This window comes from Cannabis sativa, chromosome 6 (genome assembly GCF_029168945.1).
Source record: "Cannabis sativa cultivar Pink pepper isolate KNU-18-1 chromosome 6, ASM2916894v1, whole genome shotgun sequence".
NCBI classification, from domain to species: domain Eukaryota; kingdom Viridiplantae; phylum Streptophyta; class Magnoliopsida; order Rosales; family Cannabaceae; genus Cannabis; species Cannabis sativa.
Window position 1 is genome coordinate 66,536,438 of NC_083606.1, and position 23,717 is coordinate 66,560,154.

Below are 23,717 nucleotides of genomic sequence, written 5' to 3' on the forward strand. Positions count from 1 at the left end.
TTACAAAACCAATATTGATCAATTTTATTTTTTTGTTTTCTCTTTCAATAAAATCATTGGTTATTGTTCTCTGCAATACTGTTAACAACTTTCAAAATAAACTAAAGTGTTAGACAAGTTTGAAACTTTAATGATTATGAATATATTTATTGCAGCAAGCAAAGAATTTATTTACTTTTTCTTTTTGTCTTTTGGTTCACTAGATCTTATAAATATATACCATACCATAACTTCACAAGGCATAAGAAATCAAACATATAGTACTATTAATTTGTGTGAACTTTTGTTATTATTTAAGTTGGTTGCCCGGCAATTCCTTGATTCATTTGGTGAGTATATCTAATTATTTGGTCAAATTATTTTAGTATTCTTACTTAAATTATTTTAGTATTCTTACTTAAATTATTTTAGTATTCTTACTTAAAACATATAACTAATATTTTTGATTAATTTGGCAGTTGTCTTTATTAGATTGAAATGGAGACTACTCAACACTACTTTTGTCCCCAAAAACATGTTTTGTTGGTAAAGGATAGTGAGATTGGTAATAACCAAATTACTTGTCAAATATGCGAGTCTTGTGTAAATACTATGTTCACAAGTCTTGTGTAATTAAGAAAATTAATCACCCTTTTCATCCTCGTCACCCTCTATCTCTTACCCCAAAAAATGATCTTTGCGATTCTTGTGGCCAATACTCTCGAAAGAGTTTGATGTTCAGTTGTGATGAATGTAGATTTGATTTGGATGTGGATTGTGCCTTGATGTCAAACTCCATAATAACATGTCCAGAAAGTCAAAATTGCATCCAACATTCTACTCATCCCCACTTATTACTACTTGTTGACACAACCGATGCTACTTATAAAAACATTCATGTTACATGCTTTGCATGTCAATCTAAAGATTCACCATCAGATGGTCGAGTTTATTATGGTTGTATTAGATGTAAGTATTTTCTTCATAAACAATGCATTGACCAACTCCCACAACAAATCCAAACATCCCTCCATCCTAATCACGGTTGTCTCTCTCTTCGTTTTAAAAGATACTTAGAGGGTAAATGTTTTTTTTGTAAAAGAGAAAACCCCAGAGCCTTTTATTTCCAATGTCCTCAATGTGATTTTCAATTGTGTATGGATTGCAAAGTTATCAGAGTCTTAAATTATAAATATCACGATCATCCTCTTTCCTTTGTCAAGAACATGTCCTCTGCATTTGAAATTGAAGAATGCAATGTTTACGACACTTGTTTTAAGACATCAGTCATGTCCAGTTCTAAAGAATTTCAAAAAACTGAGTCCTTCAAATTTTGGTGTTCTGATTGTGATTTTGAGCTTCATTTATTATGTGGTCCACTACCTTCTACTATAAAGCATGAAGGTCATGTGCACTCCTTACTTCTTGTTGATTCCTTCATTGAAGATTATTTTGGTGAATATTATTGCGATATCTGTGAAACTGAAAGAAATCCACGAATTCGCGTGTGTACTGTTGTGGCGAGTGCAAATATATTGCTCACGTGCATTGCGTGATTTCTGAGGTACGCAATAGTATATATATTTTTTTAATCATTTCCATATTAGGTGAAAGATACTTACAATGTTTATATTTGTTTTATTTTATTTGAATTCTTTTTTGCTTTCATATTCAAATTTTAAATGAATAAATAATTGAAGAATTTATATCTAATACTTTTAATTGAGTCTAATTTACAACTATGTCTTTGCCTTTTTTTTTTTTACTTTTTTTTTTTTTCAGGTTTGCTTAACATTTCCAAACTTTCATTGCCTCTCTCTCTCTCTCTCTCTCTCTCTCTCTCTCTCTCTCTCTCTCTCTCTCTCTCTCTCTCTCTCTCTCTCTCTCTCTCTCTCTCTCTCTCTCTTTTCTTTTTCTCACTTTTTGTTAAATTTAAAAATAATTTTTGGTCACGTCGTTACTCGGTTAATTTTAAAAAAATATATAATTGTGATCTACTCGTTAATGTGAACATTTCAAGATTTAAGAAACATTTTATTTTCGCTATTTCCAGGAAATAAACGACCATTTAGTTATTAATTTAGTGATAAGTTACTCTTTTATAACTTGTTTAAATCTTAATCAACATCCATTTTCTAATTTTGTTAATTAAATTGTTTATTATTATACAATAACTAATTATCTTTCAAAATAACAAAAATAAAAATTTTATATATTAAAATTTGAGTCCTACTCCAGCTCTCCCCCAAGGAGATTTTTCCACTATGAATCAGTAATTACAAGCTCCAATTACAGTACAATGCACTCAAGAACAATCCCAGTCATAATTGACTCTACAACACTCAAACCAGAGCAAACTTAGTCAACTATGAACTTGATCTTCTTGCAGCATTCAACTTCAACTCTCTCTGTTTTTCTCTCAATTTCTTGCATTGAATACAATGAATATCCCTTTTATAGTGTTAGTAGCTGACATGTCTAACACTTAACAACTTATGACAAGTCGGTTATTAACCAACTAACCGACTTCCTAAAACAGGAGAGATCTCAATTGAAAATAACAGCTAGACCAACTAAAATTGGAGATAAAACCGGTTAAGTTTAGAATGGATTATCTACCACAAATTCCACCTTAATCCATCTAAACTGAACCTTAATAAACTTACTACACTTGGGGGAGTGATCCTGTTGAATTAGTCAGGACCTATGTTTAGTAAATCCAAACAATGTTGGAATTTACTCACTGGTAACACCTTGGTTCCTGCATCAGCAGGGTTTTCATCACTTGGTACTTTCGCGAGAGAAACTTCACCATCTTCTATCTTTTCTCTTATCCAAAATCTTTGAATGTCGATGAGCTTAGATCTCTCATGGTACACAGGATTCTTGCTTAGATGAATCGAAGATTGACTGTCTGAAAACACAATGACTTTTCCCTTTATCATCTGTAGTTCTCCTAGAATTCCTTTGATCCAAACAACTTCCTTGAATGCCTCGGTTGTTGCCATGAACTCTGCTTCTGTAGTGGAGAGAGCTACAACAGGTTTCAATTGAGACTTCCAACTTATGCAACATGAGTTTAACTGAAAACAGTAACTCGTTAGAGATTTTCTTGTATCTCTATTTGATGCATAATCAACATCGACAAAACCTTCAAGTTCCACCTTGATCCCTGCCTTCTCAAACTTCAGACCATAGTGAGTAGTTGTTTTCAGTGTTGGGTTTTATGCCCTAAATAAAACTCATTTCAATATAATCAGATTTACTTATTAATATAGATCAGAAATAACATTTAATGTTGCATGGTTCACATGATTTATTTCATGATTATATGTACATAATGTATAAATTCATCTGAAACCCTTTTCACATACTTGATCCTGCTTATTGTGCCGTCAACACATTGGAAAGTAAACATGACTATGTGAATAAAGTTTCCTAGATTTATCAGACATAGGGTTTTACTGATATGATAATCTACAACAGAGTTTACTTGCATTTGGAGAAGTGCTATGTTCTTTCCAGAGCATTGGTTAAAGTAAAGCTCAGGTTGGATGCATGGAGTATGCATCGGAAGGGACCGATATTGAACTTTGACTTAGATTTATTAAACTTACCGTAATATCTATTCAAGTCAATATCGTCAAGTTGATCCTAGATCAAATGTTCTTAATCCTGTTATGATTAGGCTCAATCTTGAAAGGCTATTCGTGTTCTTTGATTTGTTAGTTAAGCCTACTTTTAGGTCAGGGTGATACGTACATTTTGGGAACACGGTAGTGTAATTGAGTGGGAGCACTATCATAAACATGGAATCTATAGCTTCTATCTGGCGAATAGTAAGCAAAGGATGATCTCCTTCGAGCTTGACCAAACGAACATAAATGGTGGAGTACTCATTTCACATAAGCTGAAATATCATTTATACGGGGTCAAGTGTTTTAAGGAATAAATACATTGTAGGGTGTAACGGTAATTTAATCCCTTTACAGTGTAGATCATTCATATAGAGGATCAGTGATCAAATTAGGATTATAACAATGGATAACTAATGATGTGTCTATATGGTGGAACATATAGAGCATTCTATATAATTGAGAGTGCGATTCTAAGTTCTATGCGTGGATTCAACGAAGAATTAATAAGTTAGTGAATTTTAGTAATAAATTCTTGATCTACTTATTGGAAGCTCGGTTATATAGACCCATGGTCCCCGCACTAGTTGAGATAATATTGCTTGTAAGACTCATATAATTGGTTTTGATTAATCAATTATAATTCTCAAATTAGACTATGTCTATTTGTGAATTTTTCACTAAGTAAGGGCAAAATTGTAAAGAAAGAGTTTTAGGGGCATATTTGTTAATTATGATACTTTGTATGGTTCAATTAATAAATATGATAAATGACAATATTATTTAATAATTATTTATAGTTATTAAATAGTTAGAATTGGCATTTAAATGGTTGAATTTGAAAATTGGCGTTTTTGAGAAAATCAGATGCAGAAAAAATAAAACTGCAAAATTGCAAAAAGTGAGGCCCAAATCCACCTTGCATGGCCGGCCACTTTTGTAGGGTTTTCCCTATGATATTTTCATTATTTTAATGCCAAATAATTCAAACCTAACCCTAGTGGAATGCTATAAATAGATAGTGAAGGCTTCAGGAAATTTACACTAAATTTCTACACTTTTCTTCTGACACTTCTGATTCAGAAAAAACTGAGCCTTCTCTCTCCCTATCTTTGGCCGAACCCACTCTCTCTCTCTTCCTCATTGAGATTTCGAAATTCTCAGTGTATGAGTAGTGCCCACACACAGCAAGTGATACCTCAATCATAGTGAGGAAGATCGTGAAGAAAGACTTTCAGCAAGAAGGAGGTTTCAGCGTCAAAGATTCAGAGAAAGAGATCCAGGTTTAGATATTGATAATGCTCTGCTACAGAAAGGAATCAAGGGCTAGATATCTGAACGGAAGGAGTCATTATATTCCGCTGCACCCAATGTAAGGTTTCCTAAACTTTATATGTGTTTATTTCATCGTTTTAGAAAGTTCATATTTAGGGTGTTAATAAACATACTTGTGAGTAGATCTAAGATCCTGGTAAAATAAATTCCAACATTCAGATATCTCAGTAACCATTTGACTCCTTTCCAATGTTCTTCACTAGGGTTAGACATGTATCTACTAAGTGTACTAACAGCATATGCTATGTCAGGTCTAGTACTAATCATAGCATACATCACACTTCCAATTGCTTCAGCATATGGTATTTCTTCCATTTATTTCCTTTCTTTGTCATCCTTGGGAGATTGACTTGCTAAGAACACAAAGTGTCCAACAAGAGGAGCTTTTGCATCTTTAGAATCAGTCATCTTAAATTTCCTTAAGACAGATTCAATGTACTTTCCTTGAGTCAATGTCATTTTGTTGTTTTCCTGTCTCTCTGTATTTCAATCCCCAAAATCTTCTTAGCTACTCCTAAGTCTTTCATCTCAAATTCACTATTGAGAACATACTTGAGCTTGTTAATCTGATTTTGATCCTTTCCCATGGTTAACATATCATCAACATACACTATTAGGAATGTAGCAGCTTGTGTCTTTAGATTTGTGAAATAGAGGCAAGTGTCATATTTTGACCTTGAGTAACCAACCTTAGTCAATACAGAGTCGAATTTCTTGTACCATTCTCGAGGTGAGTGCTTTAAACCATATAGGGATCTTTTCAATAAGCACACAAGTTCACCATCCTTGAATTCCACCTTGAATCCATCAGGCTCCTTCATGTAAATAGTTTCTTCAAGCCTTCCATTTAGGAATGCAGTCTTCACATCCATTTGTTCGATATTCCAATCAAACTGTACTGCAAGTGCCAACATCATTCTGATGGTTTTCATTTTAACTACTGGGGAAAATAATTCTGAGTAATCAACACCTTCAACTTGAGTAAAACCTTGTGCCACCAACTTTGCTTTGTATAAAATAGGTTCATCATCAGCAATCCTTCTTTATGTCTGAAAATCCATTTAGAACTGATTACCTTCTGTCCTTCTAGTTTAAGAACAACAACCCAGGTCTTGTTTTTCTTTAATGACTGCATTTTTGAATTCATTGCAGTATTCCACTTCTTGGCTTGTTTAATGTTGATAGCTTCAAGGTATGTCTTTGGCACTTTATCTTGAGACTCCATTGTCATAGAGAGTGCATAGGCAATAATGTCAGCTTCAGCATACTTAGCAGGGGGTCTGATTTCTCTCCTAGCTCAATCTCGAGCCAATTGGTAACCATCTAAAGTCTCAACTCCATCATCTGGATCTGCTTCAGATTTTTCTGAGTTCTCTGCTGTTATTTCTTGGTCAGGAACTGTTCTTTCCAGCTCGATTTGAGTACTGATTTGTTCATTTCCTTGCTTACCTGAAAAATCAGAAACCACACCTTCCTCATTTCTATTTAATGGAAAATCATTTTCATTAAAAATCACATCTCTACTAGTTACAATTTTATTGGTTTCTAGAGAATAGAGTCTATAGCCTTTTACTCCATTAGGATAGCCTAGAAATATACATTTAATTGATGTTTTCTCAAGTTTGTCTTGCACATTGTGTGCATAAGCTGCACAACCAAATATCTTCAAGTGTGACAAAGATGGTGGCTTACCAAACCACAGTTCTTCAGGAGTTTTCAACTCTATTTTTCTGTTTGGACTTCTATTAATTAGATAACAGGCAGTATGCAATGCTTCTCCCCAAAAATGTTTCTTTAACCCAGATTCTAATAGTAAACATCTAACTTTATTAAGCAATGTCCTATTCATTCGTTCAGCTATGCCATTCTGTTGTGGTGTTTTAATTACAGTTTTATGTCTTTGAATTCCAAATTTTAAACACAGATCAATGAACTCATCATTGACAAACTTTAATCCATTATCAGTTCTCAATACTTTGATCTTAGAATTAGTTTGGTTTTCTACAAGAGTTTTCCAATTTTTAAATTCTTCAAGACAATCATTCTTATGTCTTAATAAAAACACCCAAATTTTCCTACTAAAATCATCTACAATGGATAGAAAATATTGTTTACCTCCTTGAGTCTTTACCCTGCTAGCTCCCCATAGATCAGCATGAATGTACTCTAGAACTGATTTTGCTCTGTAATTGCTATTTGAAAACTTGATTCTATGTTGCTTTCCCTGCACACATATTTCACAAAATGGTAGTTTAGCATGAGTATAGTTTAGTAGTAGACCCTTTTTTGATAACTCCACTAAACCTTGTTCACCAATGTGACCCAATCTAGCATGCCACAGTTTAGATTCTGAGTTGCACTTGTCAACAGCAGCAGCTTGTGCTGGTGTGACAGTTTTTCCATCAAGGTAATAAAGACCATGTCTTTTAATTCCTTTTAGCACTAGCAATGACCCTTTAGTGATCTTGATTACTCCTTTGCTTGTCTTGTAATCATATCCTTCATCATCTAAAGTTCCCAAAGAAATTAGATTTCTTTTCAGATCTGGAATATGCCTGACTTTGTGTAATGTATTGAAAGTCCCATCAAAACTTTTAATGACAATAGAACCAATTCCAATTATATTGCATTTGTGATCATTCCCCATTACAACACTACCACCATTTATGGTTGTGTAATCCATGAACTAGTCCCTATTTGGGCTCATATGATATGTACACCCACTGTCCATGATCCAATCTTGATCCTTGAGACAAGAACTGGTGCAAACATCACCATCTATTGAATTTTTAACCTTAGTTTCAGTATTGGTAATTGTAAGAACATCTCTATCAGAATCTTCAATTACTGCATTAGAATCATTGTTGCTATCCTCATCTTCTTTATCCTTTTTCTTCTTTCTTTTGTCTCTTAAGTCCCAACAGTTTCTAATCAAGTGTCCAACTTTGTTACAATGATGACACTTCCTTGTTTCCCTAGGTCTTGATTTCGACCTTGAATTTGACCTTGAGTTTCCTCTGAATCTTGAGTTGCCTCTTCTAGGTACCCTGCCTCGAACCATTAGAGCATCAGTAGTTCTTGATTCTTGTTTAGTAGCTCTTTGCCAATTCAACTCAGCATCCCTTGATCTGAGTGTACTCATAACATCATCTAAAGTTAATGTATCCCTGCTGTACATGATAACTGTTCTCATTTCCTTAAACTGATCAGGCAAAGCATTGAGCAAGATCACTGCTTGATCCTCTTCTTTTATAGTTTCACCCATATTAGTAAGAGCCAACACAATCTTGTTAAGTTCATCAAGATTCTGATCTAATGTAACAGTAGCATTCATTTTAAACCCATAAAACTTTCCTTTCAAGAAAATCTTGGTTGCAGTAGATCGAGCCATGTACAATTGATTGAGTTTACTCCAAATTCCAAGTGTTGTCTTCTCACCAATCACCTGCCTCAGAACATTGTCTGCAAGGTTCATGACAATGGAAGATCTAGCTTGCTTCATAATAGTGTCTGATTCCTTCTTTTTGGATTCATCCATGTCCTTCTTCTTGACATCATTAGAACCAAGATCTTCATCTAATGCTGAGTCTAACTTCTGGTAGATCAATATGGCTAGCATCTTCTCTTTCCACAAACAGAAGTCATCCGTTCCATCGAATCTTTCCAAATCGAACCTTGCTAATGAAGAACCCATTGCAGCAGCTTTTCTGGTTTGTTATCACAAGATTTGAGTTTCAGAAGTTCTTGAATTCTTCTTGGTGCTTTGATACCACTGTTGTAAACCAGCAACACAAACTGAAGACTATCAATGATCAATTAATCGACAAGAATTAAACCAGCAAAACCAAAAATATTAACAAGATAAATAAACAATGGAAGCAAAGAGAAAACACAAAGATTTATCCTGGTTCGGATCTCAAATTTGAGTCCCACTCCAGCTCTCCCCCAAAGAGATTTCTCCACTATGAATCAGTAATTACAAGCTCCAATTACAGTACAATGAACTCAAGAACAATCCCAGTGATAATTGACTCTACAACACTCAAACTAGAGCAAACTTAGTCAACTATGAACTTGATCTTCTTGCAGCATTCGGCTTCAACTCTCTCTGTTTTTTTCTCAATTTCTTGGCTTACATTAAATACAATGAATAGCCCTTTTATAGTGTTAGTAGCTGACATGTCCAACACTTAACAACTTATGACAACCAACTAACCGACTTCCTAAAACAGGAGAGATCTCAACTGAAAATAACAGCTAGACCAACTAAAATTGGAGATAAAACCGGTTAAGTTTAGAATGGATTATCTACCACAAATTCCACCTTAATCCATCTAAACTGAACCTTAATAAACTTACTACACTTGGGGGAGTGATCCTGTTGAATTAGTCAGGACCTATGTTGAGTAAATCCAAACAATGTTGGAATTTACTCACTGGTAACACCTTGGTTCCTGCATCAGCAGGGTTTTCATCACTTGATACTTTCTCGAGATAAACTTCACCATCTTCTATCTTTTCTCTTATCCAAAATCTTCTAATGTCGATGAGCTTAGATCTCTCATGGTACACATGATTCTTGCTTAGATGAATCGAAGATTGACTATCTGAAAACACAATGACTTTTCCCTTTATCATCTGTAGTTCTCCTAGAATTCCTTTGATCCAAACAACTTCCTTGAATGCCTCGGTTGTTGCCATGAACTCTGCTTCTGTAGTGGAGAGAGCTACAACAGGTTGCAATTGAGACTTCCAACTTATGCAACATGAGTTTAACTGAAAACAGTAACTCGTTAGAGATTTTCTTGTATCTCTATTTGATGCATAATCAACATCGACAAAACCTTCAAGTTCCACCTTGATCCCTGCCTTCTCAAACTTCAGACCATAGTGAGTAGTTGTTTTTAGATATCTCAGTAACCATTTGACTCCTTTCCAATGTTCTTCACTAGGGTTAGACATGTATCTACTAAGTGTACTAGCAACATATGCTATGTCAGGTCTAGTACTAATCATAGCATACATCACACTTCCAATTGCTTCAGCATATGGTATTTCTTTAATTTGTTTCCTTTCTTTGTCATCCTTGGGAGATTGACTTGCTGAGAACACAAAGTGTCCAACAAGAGGAACTTTTGCATCTTTAGAATCAGTCAACTTAAATTTCCTTAAGACAGATTCAATGTACTTTCCTTGAGTCAATGTCATTTTGTTGTTTTTCCTGTCTCTTTGTATTTCAATCCCCAAAATCTTCTTAGCTACTCCTAAGTCTTTCATCTCAAATTCACTATTGAGAACATACTTGAGCTTGTTAATCTGATTTTGATCATTTCCCATGATTAACATATCATCACCATACACTATTAGGAATGTAGCAGCTTGTGTCTTTAGATTTGTGAAATAGAGGCAAGTGTCATATTTTGACCTTGAGTAACCAACCTTAGTCAATACAGAGTCGAATTTCTTGTACCATTCTCGAGGTGAGTGCTTTAAACCATATAGGGATCTTTTCAATAAGCACACAAGTTCACCATCCTTGAATTCCACCTTGAATCCATCAGGCTGCTTCATGTAAATAGTTTCTTCAAGCCTTCCATTTAGGAATGCAGTCTTCACATCCATTTGTTCGATATTCCAATCAAACTGTACTGCAAGTGCGAACATCATTCTGATGGTTTTCATTTTAACTACTGGGGAAAATAATTCTGAGTAATCAACACTTTCAACTTGAGTAAAACCTTGTGCCAGCAACCTTGCTTTGTACAAAATAGGTTCATCATCAATCAATCCTTCTTTATGTCTGAAAATCCATTTAGAACCGATTACCTTCTGTCCTTCTAGTTTAAGAACAACAACCCAGGTCTTGTTTTTCTTTAATGACTGCATTTTTGAATTCATTGCAGTATTCCACTTCTTGGCTTGTTTACTGTTGATTGCTTCAAGGTATGTCTTTGGCACTTTATCTTGAGACTCCATTGTCATAGAGAGTGCATAGGCAATAATGTCAGCTTTAGCATACTTAGCAGGGGGTCTGATTTCTCTCCTAGCTCGATCTCGAGCCAATTGGTAACCATCTAAAGTCTCAACTCCATCATCTGGATCTACTTCAGATTCTTCTGAGTTCTCTGTTGTTATTTCTAGGTCAGGAACTGCTCTTTCCAGCTCGATTTGAGTACTGATTTGTAAAATCAGAAACCACACCTTCCTCATTTCTATTAAATGGAAAATCATTTTCATTAAAAATCACATCTCTACTAGTTACAATTTTATTGGTTTCAAGAGAATAGAGTCTATAGCCTTTTACTCCATTAGGATAGCCTAGAAATATACATTTAATTGATCTTTTCTCAAGTTTGTCTTGCACATTGTGTGCATAAGCTGCACAACCAAATATCTTCAAGTGTGACAGAGATGGTGGCTTACCAGACCACAGTTCTTCAGGAGTTTTCAACTCTATTTTTCTGTTTGGACTTCTATTAATTAGATAACAGGCAGTATGCAATGCTTCTCCCCAAAAATGTTTCTTTAACCCAGATTCTAATAGTAAACATCTAACTTTATTAAGCGATGTCTTATTCATTCGTTCAGCTATGCCATTCTGTTGTGGTGTTTTAATTACAGTTTTATGTCTTTGAATTCCAAATTTTAAACACAGATCAATGAACTCATCATTGACAAACCTTAATCCATTATCAGTTCTCAATACTTTGATCTTAGAATTAGTTTGGTTTTCTACAAGAGTTTTCCAATTTTTAAATTCTTCAAGACAATCATTCTTATGTCTTAATAAAAACACCCAAATTTTCCTACTAAAATCATCTACAATGGATAGAAAATATTGTTTACCTCCTTGAGTCTTTACACTGCTAGCTCCCCATAGATCAGCATGAATGTACTCTAGAACTAATTTTGCTCTGTAATTGCTATTTGAAAACTTGATTCTATGTTGCTTTCCCTGCACACATATTTCACAAAATGGTAGGTTAGCATGAGTATAGTTTAGTAGCAGACCCTGTTTTGATAACTCCACTAAACCTTGTTCATTAATGTGACCCAATCTAGCATGCCACAGTTTAGATTCTGAGTTGCACTTGTCAACAGCAGCAGCTTGTGCTGGTGTGACAGTTTTTCCATCAAGGTAATAAAGACCATGTCTTTTAATTCCTTTTAGCACTAGAAATGACCCTTTAGTGATCTTGATTACTCCTTTGCTTGTCTTGTAATCATATCCTTCATCACCTAAAGTTCCCAAAGAAATTAGATTTCTTTTCAGATCTGGTATATGCCTGACTTTGTGTAATGTTTTGAAAGTCCCATCAAAACTTTTAATGACAATAGAACTAATTCCAATTATATTGCATCTGTGATCATTCCCCATTACAACACTACCACCATCTATGGTTGTGTAATCCATGAACTAGTCCCTATTTGGGCTCATGTGATATGTACACCCATTGTCCATGATCCAATCTTGATCCTTGAGACAAGAACTGGTGCAAACATCACCATCTATTGAATTTTCAACCTTAGTTTCAGTATTGGTAATTGTAAGAACATCTCTATCAGAATCTTCAATTACTGCATTAGAATCATTGTTGCTATCCTCATCTTCTTTATCCTTTTTCTTCTTTCTTTTGTCTCTTAAGTCCCAACAGTTTCTAGTCAAGTGTCCAACTTTGCCACAATGATGACACTTCCTTGTTTCCCTAGGTCTTGATTTCGACCTTGAATTTGACCTTGAGTTTCCTCTGAATCTTGAGTTGCCTCTGCTAGGTACTCTGCCTCGAACCATTAGAGCATCAACAATTCTTGATTCTTGTTTAGCAGCTCTTTGCCAATTCAACTCAGCATCCCTTGATTTGAGTGTACTCATAACATCATCTAAAGTTAATGTATCCCTGCTGTACATGATAACTGTTCTCATTTCCTTAAACTGATCAGGCAAAGCATTGAGCAAGATCACTGCTTGATCCTCTTCTTTTATAGTTCCACCCATATTAGTAAGAGCCAACACAATCTTGTTAAGTTCATCAAGATTCTGATCTAATGTAACAGTAGCATTCATTTTAAACCCATAAAACTTTCCTTTCAAGAAAATCTTGGTTACAGTAGATCGAGCCATGTACAATTGATTGAGTTTACTCCAAATTCCAAGTGCTGTCTTCTCACCAATCACCTGCCTCAGAACATTGTCTGCAAGGTGCATGACAATGGAAGATCTAGTTTGCTTCATAATAGTGTCTGATTCCTTCTTTTTGGATTCATCCATGTCCTTCTTCTTGACATCATTAGAACCAAGATCTTCATCTAATGCTGAATCTAACTTCTGGTAGATCAATATGGCTAGCATCTTCTCTTTCCACAAACAGAAGTCATCCGTTCCATCGAATCTTTCCAAATCGAACCTTGCTAATGAAGAACCCATTGCAGTAGCTTTTCTGGTTTGTTATCACAAGATTTGAGTTTCAGAAGTTCTTGAATTCTTCTTGGTGCTCTGATACCACTGTTGTAAACCAACAACACAAACTGAAGACTATCAATGATCAATTAATCGACAAGAATTAAACTAGCAAAATCAGAAATATAAACAAGATAAACAAGATAAATAAACAATGAAAGCAAAGAGAAAACACAAAGATTTATCCTGGTTCGGATCTCAAATTTGAGTCCTACTCCCCCAAAGAGATTTCTCCACTATGAATCAGTAATTACAAGCTCCAATTACAGTGCAATGCACTCAAGAATAATCCCAGTCATAATTGACTCTACAACACTCAAACCAGAGCAAACTTAGTCAACTATGAACTTGATCTTCTTCCAGCATTCAGCTTCAACTCTCTCTGTTTTTCTCTTGATTTCTTGCCTTGCATTGAATACAATGAATAGCACTTTTATAGTGTTAGTAGCTGACATATCCAGCACTTAAAAACTTATGACAAGTCCGTTATTAACAAACTAACCGACGTCCTAAAATAGGAAAGATCTCAGCTGAAAATAACAGCTAGACCAACTAAAATTGGAGATAAAACCGGTTAAGTTTAGAATGGATTATCTACCACAAATACTATTACCCTCAAACATATTATTTTTTTTTTGAACAAATTACCCTCAAACATATTAAATCCTAATTATAACATTTCTTTTGTTTTCTAGATAAATAACTTTTTTTTTGTTTTCTTAGATACAAATAAACTAAGAATATGTTATATGTAATTTCTTTTTTAAAACTTTAAACATGGAAATTAAAATACCTTATTTTATTTTAGTTTTTTTTTTTAAAAAAAATGTGTCTTGTAATTGAATTAATTGCTTATTTTTTTTTTTAAAGAAAAACAAAATAAAAATTGTGTTTTTATTCTTTAATTCAAATGGAGATATAAGAGTACTCTCAACAATTTCTCAACTTTATTTTTTAAAATACCTCACCAAAGTCTTATTTTTCTATTTTAACTCACGCTTTTACATTACACCGTATATCAACTCTTTTATATTTTATATTATTTCTTTCTTTATATCATTTAAATATTATAGTTTATATTTAATACATTATATTATATTTTTTTTTACATTATTTCTTTCTCTATATCATTTAAATATTATATTTTATAAAATCTTTTATTTTATATAAACAAGAATGTGAAAAATATTAAATGGAAAAAATAGAAGAGAGAAATTATTAAAATAATGTTTGAAGAATGTATAGTGTTTCTCTACATGCATAGAAACACTATTCATAATGTAAAGTTTTGAACTATTTTATCTATAGATCTTACTTTAATAACACATATTCTTTATATTTTATCTTTTGAACTATTTTGAAAATATTATTGTGAGTGCTTTACTTTAAGAGAAAGTGGTGAGAGAGAAAATGAAGTGAATTTATATAAATAATAAAAAAGTACTAAATAGTTATGAGTAATTTTAAAAATTATTAAGATAAATTTGAAAGTAATTAGTTTTTTTTTTTTTTTTAAAAAAAAATTGGATTCTTATTATAAACAAATTCTAAATAAAAGCAGTTTTATTAAACATATCTCTTAAAAATATATTTACTTTTCAAATTAAGAAAAAAAATAACTGTTAAATAATTATTATCAAATACTGAAACAAATAATTAAAATTTCAAATCTATTATATTTAAAAGAAAAGTAAAAAAATAAAAGATTACTGAAAGGAAGCACCCCAAGTTTTACATAAGAAAATATTAGGCATGTCAAGGAAACTTGTAACCATTTAGGACTTAATTTGTCCAAATCCCTAATACAAAATCAAATTATTATAGATGTGTAATTTCTCTTTCCTTTACCATTCATTTTTTTAATTACATTAAATTCAGTTACTTAAGTGGTTAAACAGAATATATTTAAATTCGGGCCAAATCTATTTGAATTTATTTTAAGTACAACTAATTAGAATGTGTATTACCTTTTGTGTGTTTTTAAAATTGTTAATATGTAATTGGGGAAAAATAACCAAATTCTTCTTAAAGGATAAAATTATAGTTGTAACTTTTTATTATAATAATGTGTATTATTTGAATGTGTTTAGATTATAAATGTATTGAAGGGGGACCTTAAAGATGTGAAGCTAAAGGCCTTGGGAGATGATTTTTGGAAATTATCTGAAGAAACAGATTATGGTGGATGGGCAGAGATAGAGCAGGGCACATCTCTTTTGACCTTGAGAGATTTAATACTTCAATTCAGTGAAAATGAGCTATCTCGATTAAAAGATTCTTTTACATGGGATAAGGAAAATAAGGAAGGAAAAGAAGTGAGTAAAATGACCACTCAACTGGAGACTGATGATGCAAAAATTGATGAGGTTCTAACATTCTCTAGTTTTACTGAAAATGAGTTCATGTCATTTATTTTTGATGAGTTTCGTAAGAGCTATAAAGAAAGGAAAATGAAAATAAAAGCCAGTGATCTAGCATTGAAAATTGTTGATTTTGAAGGTTATTCCATACCTTTAGATTTGGTCCCTGTTTTTAAAAATTTGCTTCTCAAACATGGAGATATTGGCAGTCGTAGCAATTATTCAAATGCATTCAAAAGCGTGTGCTATTTCTTGATAGGTAAAGTGATGAAGGAGATGCATATTACTTTGGTGATAGACATCACTAAAGAGCTTCTTAAATATTGGTATCACCACAACAAATTTGTAGAGTGGCACGCCAACTTTGAACTAGGATTTGTCAAGGCAAGCCTAGAGGAGATCACGAGAGATTTCTTCTATCTCCAACTAAAGCAAACGCTTGAAATTGATATCCGAACAATAATGAACAAAAGGATAGCTCACATAAAAAAGAAGATGGCAGAGTATGAAGAATTTTGTGAGTCTACTTCCAAAAAGAAGTTCGTAAAAGAGGGATTGAACAAAGTGGAGCAACTTAAATGGAAGAGGGCAGGCCAAGTGGGTGATGATATTGATAGCACATCTTCACAATACTTCAGGTAGTAGTGGGTAATATTCTCTTAAGCTCTTTGCACAAAACACTTTTTTCTTTTACTTGTCATTTATAAATGACTAGATAGATGTTACGTGCCAAGTTAGGTATGTTAATTTTATTTTAGTTTTTAGTTTTTTTTTTAATATCATAATTTTAAAATTAATAATATTCAATGTAGTGATAATCATTGAAATTTGAAAGCATAATAGTGATTTAAATAAAAATAAAAATTATAGTAATTAAAAAAAATTATTATTCGTCCTAAATTTATCTTCACAATTAATGAAAATGCTCATCTGGTTAAACTATCAAAACATTCAAATTTAATTTGAAATTTAACTAATTCTAAATATCAAAATTTGAAAATAATTTTTAATAAGAAAATAAACAATATGAACAAATCTATGATTAATTGTAACGGTGGATTAATTATATTTAGGTTTACTAACTACATGGATGCTGACCCTTGGCAACATTTAATAATTTGTTATTTTTTTTTTATTTAAAAAAAGTCACCCAATAATTTTTCATAAACCTAGAATTCTGTTATATAGCCACATTTTATATAGAATAGATATTAATATTTTTTAATTTTATTTTTACTGATTTTCAGCACTCCCACCACCAATTGTGATGTTGTTGCACATCCTTTCCTCTTACGTAAGTAAGTTTACAACGTTGTGCGCTGGTGAGCTTCTCATGGATGCATTGGGCTCTACTAAAACTTTTGTTGAAAGCCCGATTGAGTTGTACTTTGATGGAAACTATGCTTTGCTTCATTGAACCATTCCTCAATTATTATTATTTATTTTTTTCGATCTTGTGAATTTTAGTATGCGGGTGGATCTTATAATTATGATTTAGTCGTAGATGCCCTTGTCGAATGGTCGTACATGTTCCTCTTAAGACCATTAGTGAGTTTGTTTTAGGGAATTGCTCCTTCTGTGGTGAGTTGTATTTTTGGAATTAAATGATATTACAATACTGAATCTATGACCTATATATGAAAATATTTACAAAAGAAATAAGAGCTCAAATATCTCAATAAATAAACTAACTGACCTAATAGAATAACCACTAACGATGTAGAACTAACTGAAGCATAAATGTATATAAATTTTGTGGAAGATTGCGGCATAAGTTCCCAAAAAGTCCAGTTTGATGCAGATAAGTCCTCAACCTCAAAAATTGGCGGTAATTATTAGATGTTTAGGTTTGTCTTAATTCTGTTGTAAAGTTAGTTATAATTTCTGTTAATATTCTGTTAGTTGTTAGACTTGTTTATCTCACCGACTTTAATTATTTTGGGCATATATACCCTTAGCTCTAGTAAAAGGCTCATTACAGTGAATAAAGAAATATTGAGACTCTGTCTTTTTTTTTTTTTTTCCAAACACTCTGTTCTCATATGGTATCAGAAGAAAACGCCTCCATGGCCAGACCATCCACAAGATCTCAAGATGGTGTTCCACCATCAACAAACAACTCTGATCTTCCTCCGGATGTTACCTCAGCTCCTCTTGCCCAACCAGTAACCACCAATCGTCAACCAGCTGCTGTTCGATCCAGATCTCAGCTTTAAGATGAAATTGAAACCCAATCTCCAAGAATCGACACCCAGCTTCCAGCTCAAGAACGGAGAACCAGTAATCAACACATCAGCGATGATGTCTCCAGCCCCTTCTTCCTCAGCTCCGGTGACCATCCCGGTCTTGTCCTCGTCTCCACCGTCCTTAATGGCAGCAACTACCAGTCATGGAAACGTGGAATTATGATGGCCCTAGCTGCGAAGAACAAGCTTCCCTTTATCGACGGCTCTCTTCCTCGGCCTGAACCTGGTAACAATCTCCTAAACTCTTGGCTTCGCTGTAACAATATGGTGATGTCTTGGCTAGTAAATTCGGTCTCATCTGAAATAGCTCAAAGTATCATGTACTTTGATCTTGCTGTCGATATGTGGCAAGACCTGGCTGAGCGATTTAACGAGGGCAATGGCCCTCGGATCTTCCAACTCCAAACCCAACTCACGAAATTACAACAAGGTGACAGATCTGTCACTTCTTACTTCACTAAACTCAAATCCCTATGGGATGAGTTAAAAGAATTCCAACCAAATACTACTTGCACATGTGGTGCGATGAAAATTTTTCTTGACTACTACAATCAAAACCAAGTCCTTGAATTCTTGACTGGTTTGAATGAGTCCTATGCATCTGTCCGTGCACAAATCTTGCTCAATGAGCGCATACCAAATCTCTCCAGAGTTTTTGCTATGATAATACAAGAAGAGAGATAGCGTTCTCTTGGCTCCCATGACAGCCCCATTCTTGCTGCCTCTCTCAAACCCCCATCTACCAATCCCCCTCGCACCAAGAAGCCTCGCCCTTCTTGTTCAAACTGTGGAAAACCTGGGCATTTGGTTGATAAATGCTTCTTCCTTCATGGCTTCCCACCCGGATATGGAGATAAAAAGAAGCAGGACAAAGGCAAAGCTAAAGCTCACCAAGACTCTTCTTCCAACCAGGTTGATACTCCTGTCAACCCAACTGATCTTACTGCCAATGTCAGCAATTAATCTCTCTCCTAAGTCAGCAGCTCACAAACACCACTGCTCGCGTGGAATCGGACCAACAACCTGCTGCTGCCTCCAATTTGGCTGGTAAAAATTCTTTTCTCTCTGATTTTACTTGGATTATCGACACTGGTGCAACACAACATATGTGTGCACACAAATCTTGCTTTAGTTCTTTTTCTAACACTACATATCCCAAAGATGTTATCCTACCCACTGGCCATAAAGCTCCTGTGGTAAACATAGGTATTGTCAATATAAACTCTTCTCTGACTTTACATAATGTCCTCTTTGTTCCTAGTTTCAAAATTAATCTTTTATCCATTAATGAACTATTGGACAGCACTGCCTTTACAATAAATCTTGACAATAATACTTGTGTAATCCAGGATCCTTCTCAGAATGTGGAGATTGGGATAGCTAGAAAGCATGGAAAACTCTATCTCCTGCAACAGAAGACATCCATTGCTGCTACGTCTCAATTTTTTTTTTTTCCATTTAATAAAACTAGTGTTGACTATTGGCACAATCGCCTTGGCCACCCATCTATGTACATTTCCAATATTATTAATAAAAAGATTGGTTCCCCTTCTATTCATTCATCTTCTACTCACTGTCATATATGTCATTTAGCAAAGCAAAAAAAACTACCCTTTGTTGCAAATCACAACTTTGCAAATAACATTTTTGACTTAGTTCATATGGACATATGGGGCCCCTTTCACATAATTAGTACAGAAGGATATAAATTCTTTCTTACCATTGATGATGACAAATCAAGATTTACTTGGACTTATATGCTCAAAGAAAAATCCGAGGTTCAACACATCATACCATCGTTATATAACATGGTTTGTACACAATTTTCACACAATATTAAAGCTGTACGGTCCGATAATGCCAAAGAACTAAATATGCATTCTTTTTTTTGCCTTTAAAGGAATCATACACTATCACTCTTGTGTTGAAAGACCTCAACAAAATTCAGTGGTTGAACGCAAACATCAACATATCCTCAATGTTGCAAGAGCCTTGGGCTTTCAATCTCATATTCCCTTAGCCTACTGGCCTTATCTTGTCTAGACAGCCACTTATCTCCTTAATAGAACCCCATCTGCTCTTTTCAAAGGCACTACTTCCTTTGAGATACTACACAATAAACCACCTCTATATGACCACTTAAGGTCCTTTGGATGCCTTGCCTATGTGTCTACTCTCACATCCAAACGACCCAAGTTTTCCCCTCGTAGTAAAGCATCTATATTCATTGGATATCCTTTGGGAATGAAAGCATATTTACTCCTTGATATCGAGTCCAAAAAAATCTACATCTCTCGAGATGTTGTGTTTTATGAACACATATTTCCTTTCTCAACTCTCAATACTCACTCTGAGATTGACAGCTGCCTAAACCAAGCAATTTTACCTTGCTCCAAACCAATAACTCAACAAAAAGGGACTAAAATCCCTGCTACAAACCAGCCTCCTCCTGCTGTCCATCAGCCACTTCAGGCTGTACACTCAAATAATCAACATACCAATCCACAATCTCACGTTGCACCTCAACAAATACCTGCTGCAACTCTACCATTTCATGCTGAAAATCAGCACATCACTACTACTCAGCAAATTCCTGCTGCCATTTCAAAAATAATGATATAGATCACCAATCCTATGATCTGCATCAACAAATTCATGATGTAAACCATCAACTTCAGACTGACCATCAGCACATTACTCCTACACATCAGCAACTCCCTGATGTAAGTGAGCTCAAAAGCATTCCTGCTCATCAACAGGATGCTCATACACCCCAGTCGCCTACTGTTGCCATTCCACAACATGCTGCTGCTATAAATCACAGCAACAACAACAATACTGTTGCATCAACCCATTCCACCAACTCTTCCACCAATCGCACTACCTCTAGTGGAAGAACAAGCAAAAAACCAGCACACTTACACGATTATGTGTGTCATGCATCTACCACTGCTCATCCAATTGAGCCATATCTCTCTTATCTAAAACTTCACCCTATGTTTCGGGCTGCTGTTCTTGTTGCCTACACTCAAACTGAGCCTAAAAACTATGCTTAAGCTTCCTTATTTCAGCATTGGCTCGAGGCTATGGACAATGAAACCCAAGCCTTAGAAAAAAATCACACTTGGATTATTACCAAACTCCCACCGGGCAAAAAAGCAATTGGTTGCAAGTGGGTTTACAAAGTTAAATACAACGAACATGGAGATGTTGAAAGGTCTAAAACCCGTCTCGTTGCCAAAGGCTTCAATCAAAAACAAGGCATCGATTTTTCTCAAACCTTTGCCCCCGTTGCCAAGTTTAACACTCTAAAAATATTTTTAGCTCTTGTTGCCATGTATAATTGGCATGTCCACCAATTGGACATCAACAGTGCCTTTCTCCATGGGGATCTCCATGAGGAAGTTTACATGAAAATTCCTCCTGGATATAAAGCTCTGCCAAACACCGTATGCAAACTTCAAAAAAGTATCTATGGCCTCAAACAAGCATCCCGGCAATGGTACTCTAAACTTAGCACCACTCTGCTTCAAGATGGTTTTTCTCAATCCATGTCTGATAACTCATTGTTTATCAAACACACATCAACTGATTTCTTGGCTATTTTGATATATGTTGATGGTATCATTGTTGCTAGTAACAATGCATCCAACATAGCCATATTTACCGAATCCTTGGACAAGAAATTTAAACTCAAGAACCTTGGCATTCTTCGGTTCTTCCTTGGTCTTGAAATTGGTAGAACTAGTCAAGGCATATCAATCTCCCAAAGACCCTTTACACTACAATTACTAAATGACACGGGTTACTTGGGTGCTAAACCTGTTTCCACACCGATGGAAACAAACCTAAAGCTAAGCAAAGACAAAGGTGAGTTGCTCAAAGATCCCACTACTTGCCGCAGCCTCATTGGCAAATTAATATATCTCACCATCACTAGGCCTGATATTTCCTATGCGGTTAACCACTTAAGTCAATTTCTCTCGTCTCCACGAGTACCTCATCTCCATGCCACACAACGCATACTACAATGTCTCAGAAAAGACCCCCGGTCAAGGCCTTTTTTTTCCTGCAAGAACCAGTCCAAAACTCACAGCTTATGCTGAAACCAACCTCTCGTCAGCCAATGTTCAGCTGTCTTTTTTTGCTGATGCTGATTGGGGCAGCTGCCAAGACACAAGACGATCTGTCTCTGGTTTTTGCATCTTCCTTGGCAGCTCCCTCATTTCATGGAAATCAAAAGAAACAACAAGTAGTCTCCCGCTCCTCCGTTGAAGCCGAATACAGAGCTATGGAAAATGCAACCTCCAAGCTCACTTGGATTAATGCACTCCTCAAAGATTTTGGTGTCACTCCGATCACTCCCACACGAATGTACTGTGATAACACCGCTGCCATTCACATCAGTGAGAACCCCGTCTATCACGAGCGCACCAAACATGTGGAGATCGATTGCCATTTCATTCGGGAGAAGATACAACAAGGCCTTCTACGACTAACACATGTTTCATCACAACAGAATCTCGCTGACATTTTTACAAAAGCTCTACTTCCCACTCACTTCAATCAAATTGTATCCAAGTTGGGTGTTCTAAACATATACACTCCACCTTGAGGGGGGCTATTAGATGTTTAGGTTTGTCTTAATTCTGTTGTAAAGTTGGTTATAATTTCTGTTAATATTCTGTTAGTTGTTAGGCTTGTTTATCTCACCAACTTTAATTGTTTTGGGCATATATACCCTTAGCTCTAGTAAAAGGCTCATTACAGTGAATAAAGAAATATTGAGACTCTGTCTTTTTTTTCCAAACACTCTGTTCTCATAGTAATAGTTCCTAAGGTCACCATTTTTGTTTGTCGGTTACTACCTAAGTTAACTGTTCCGTTTGTGTATTTTAATATGCCACATGTTGAAGTATTAGTGGTCCACATCATAATTTTAAATAAAAATAATTTAAAAAATAAAAAAATTATTAAAAATTAAAAACATCAATTTTTTTTTTCAATTTTCTTCTTCATCTTCTTCTTATCTCTAGCCAACCCCGATCCCAACCCCTACCCAACCCACACGACGGACTGTAATGCTCCGGCCACCCTTGACCCAAATGGACTACCGAGAATCCAGAAACCCCCAAAGCTCTCTCATTCTCCATCTCCTCAATCGTGCCGAGGTTGGGTTGTTCTTCCGCCATTGACGAAGCTTTGCCTTTCGTCGTCAAAAATGGAGGCCACCACCACAGATCTAGCCTTCACAGTCGAAGACCACCAAGAGTTCATCTCCTCCTCGCGCATACACCACGGATCTGGCCTTGATGGTTGAAGGTGAACCTAGATCTATGCGAACCCAAATCCCCTCATTCTCCTTGTCGTCCCAACTTCGTCGTCGACATAAGAGACTCTCAATAAGTTTCAAATATTCGAGTGATTGAACATATTTCTTTTAAGTATGCATTTAGAATTGTTTGAGTGATTGAGCATTGATTTTTTTTTCTGTAATTGTTTGTGCAGATTTTTTTTTTCTGTGAAAAAATATGAGTTGTATATGTTTCTTAAGGGGATGATTTTTTAGACTTTAAAATGGTTATTGATTTAGAGATGAGTTGTATATTTTTTTTAAGAAGATGATGAATTTCTTATTGCTGTTGTATATTGTTGTTGGAGAAGAAACTAAAACAAAGATGAGTTGTATATTGCTATTGGAGAA

The 23,717-nt window shown here is 34.8% G+C and overlaps 1 protein-coding gene across 1 annotated transcript; it reads left to right on the forward strand.

Annotated features, from left to right (window-relative positions):
- Positions 1–247: 247 nt before the first annotated feature.
- On the forward strand, positions 248–17,403 carry LOC115725495 (uncharacterized). Its single transcript, XM_061117455.1, has 4 exons — positions 248–329; positions 459–1,543; positions 15,498–16,415; positions 17,015–17,403. The coding sequence occupies exon 2, from the start codon at positions 570–572 to the stop codon at positions 1,533–1,535; it is 966 nt and encodes a 321-aa protein (XP_060973438.1). The 5' UTR covers positions 248–329; positions 459–569; the 3' UTR covers positions 1,536–1,543; positions 15,498–16,415; positions 17,015–17,403.
- The last annotated feature ends 6,314 nt before the right edge of the window (positions 17,404–23,717 follow it).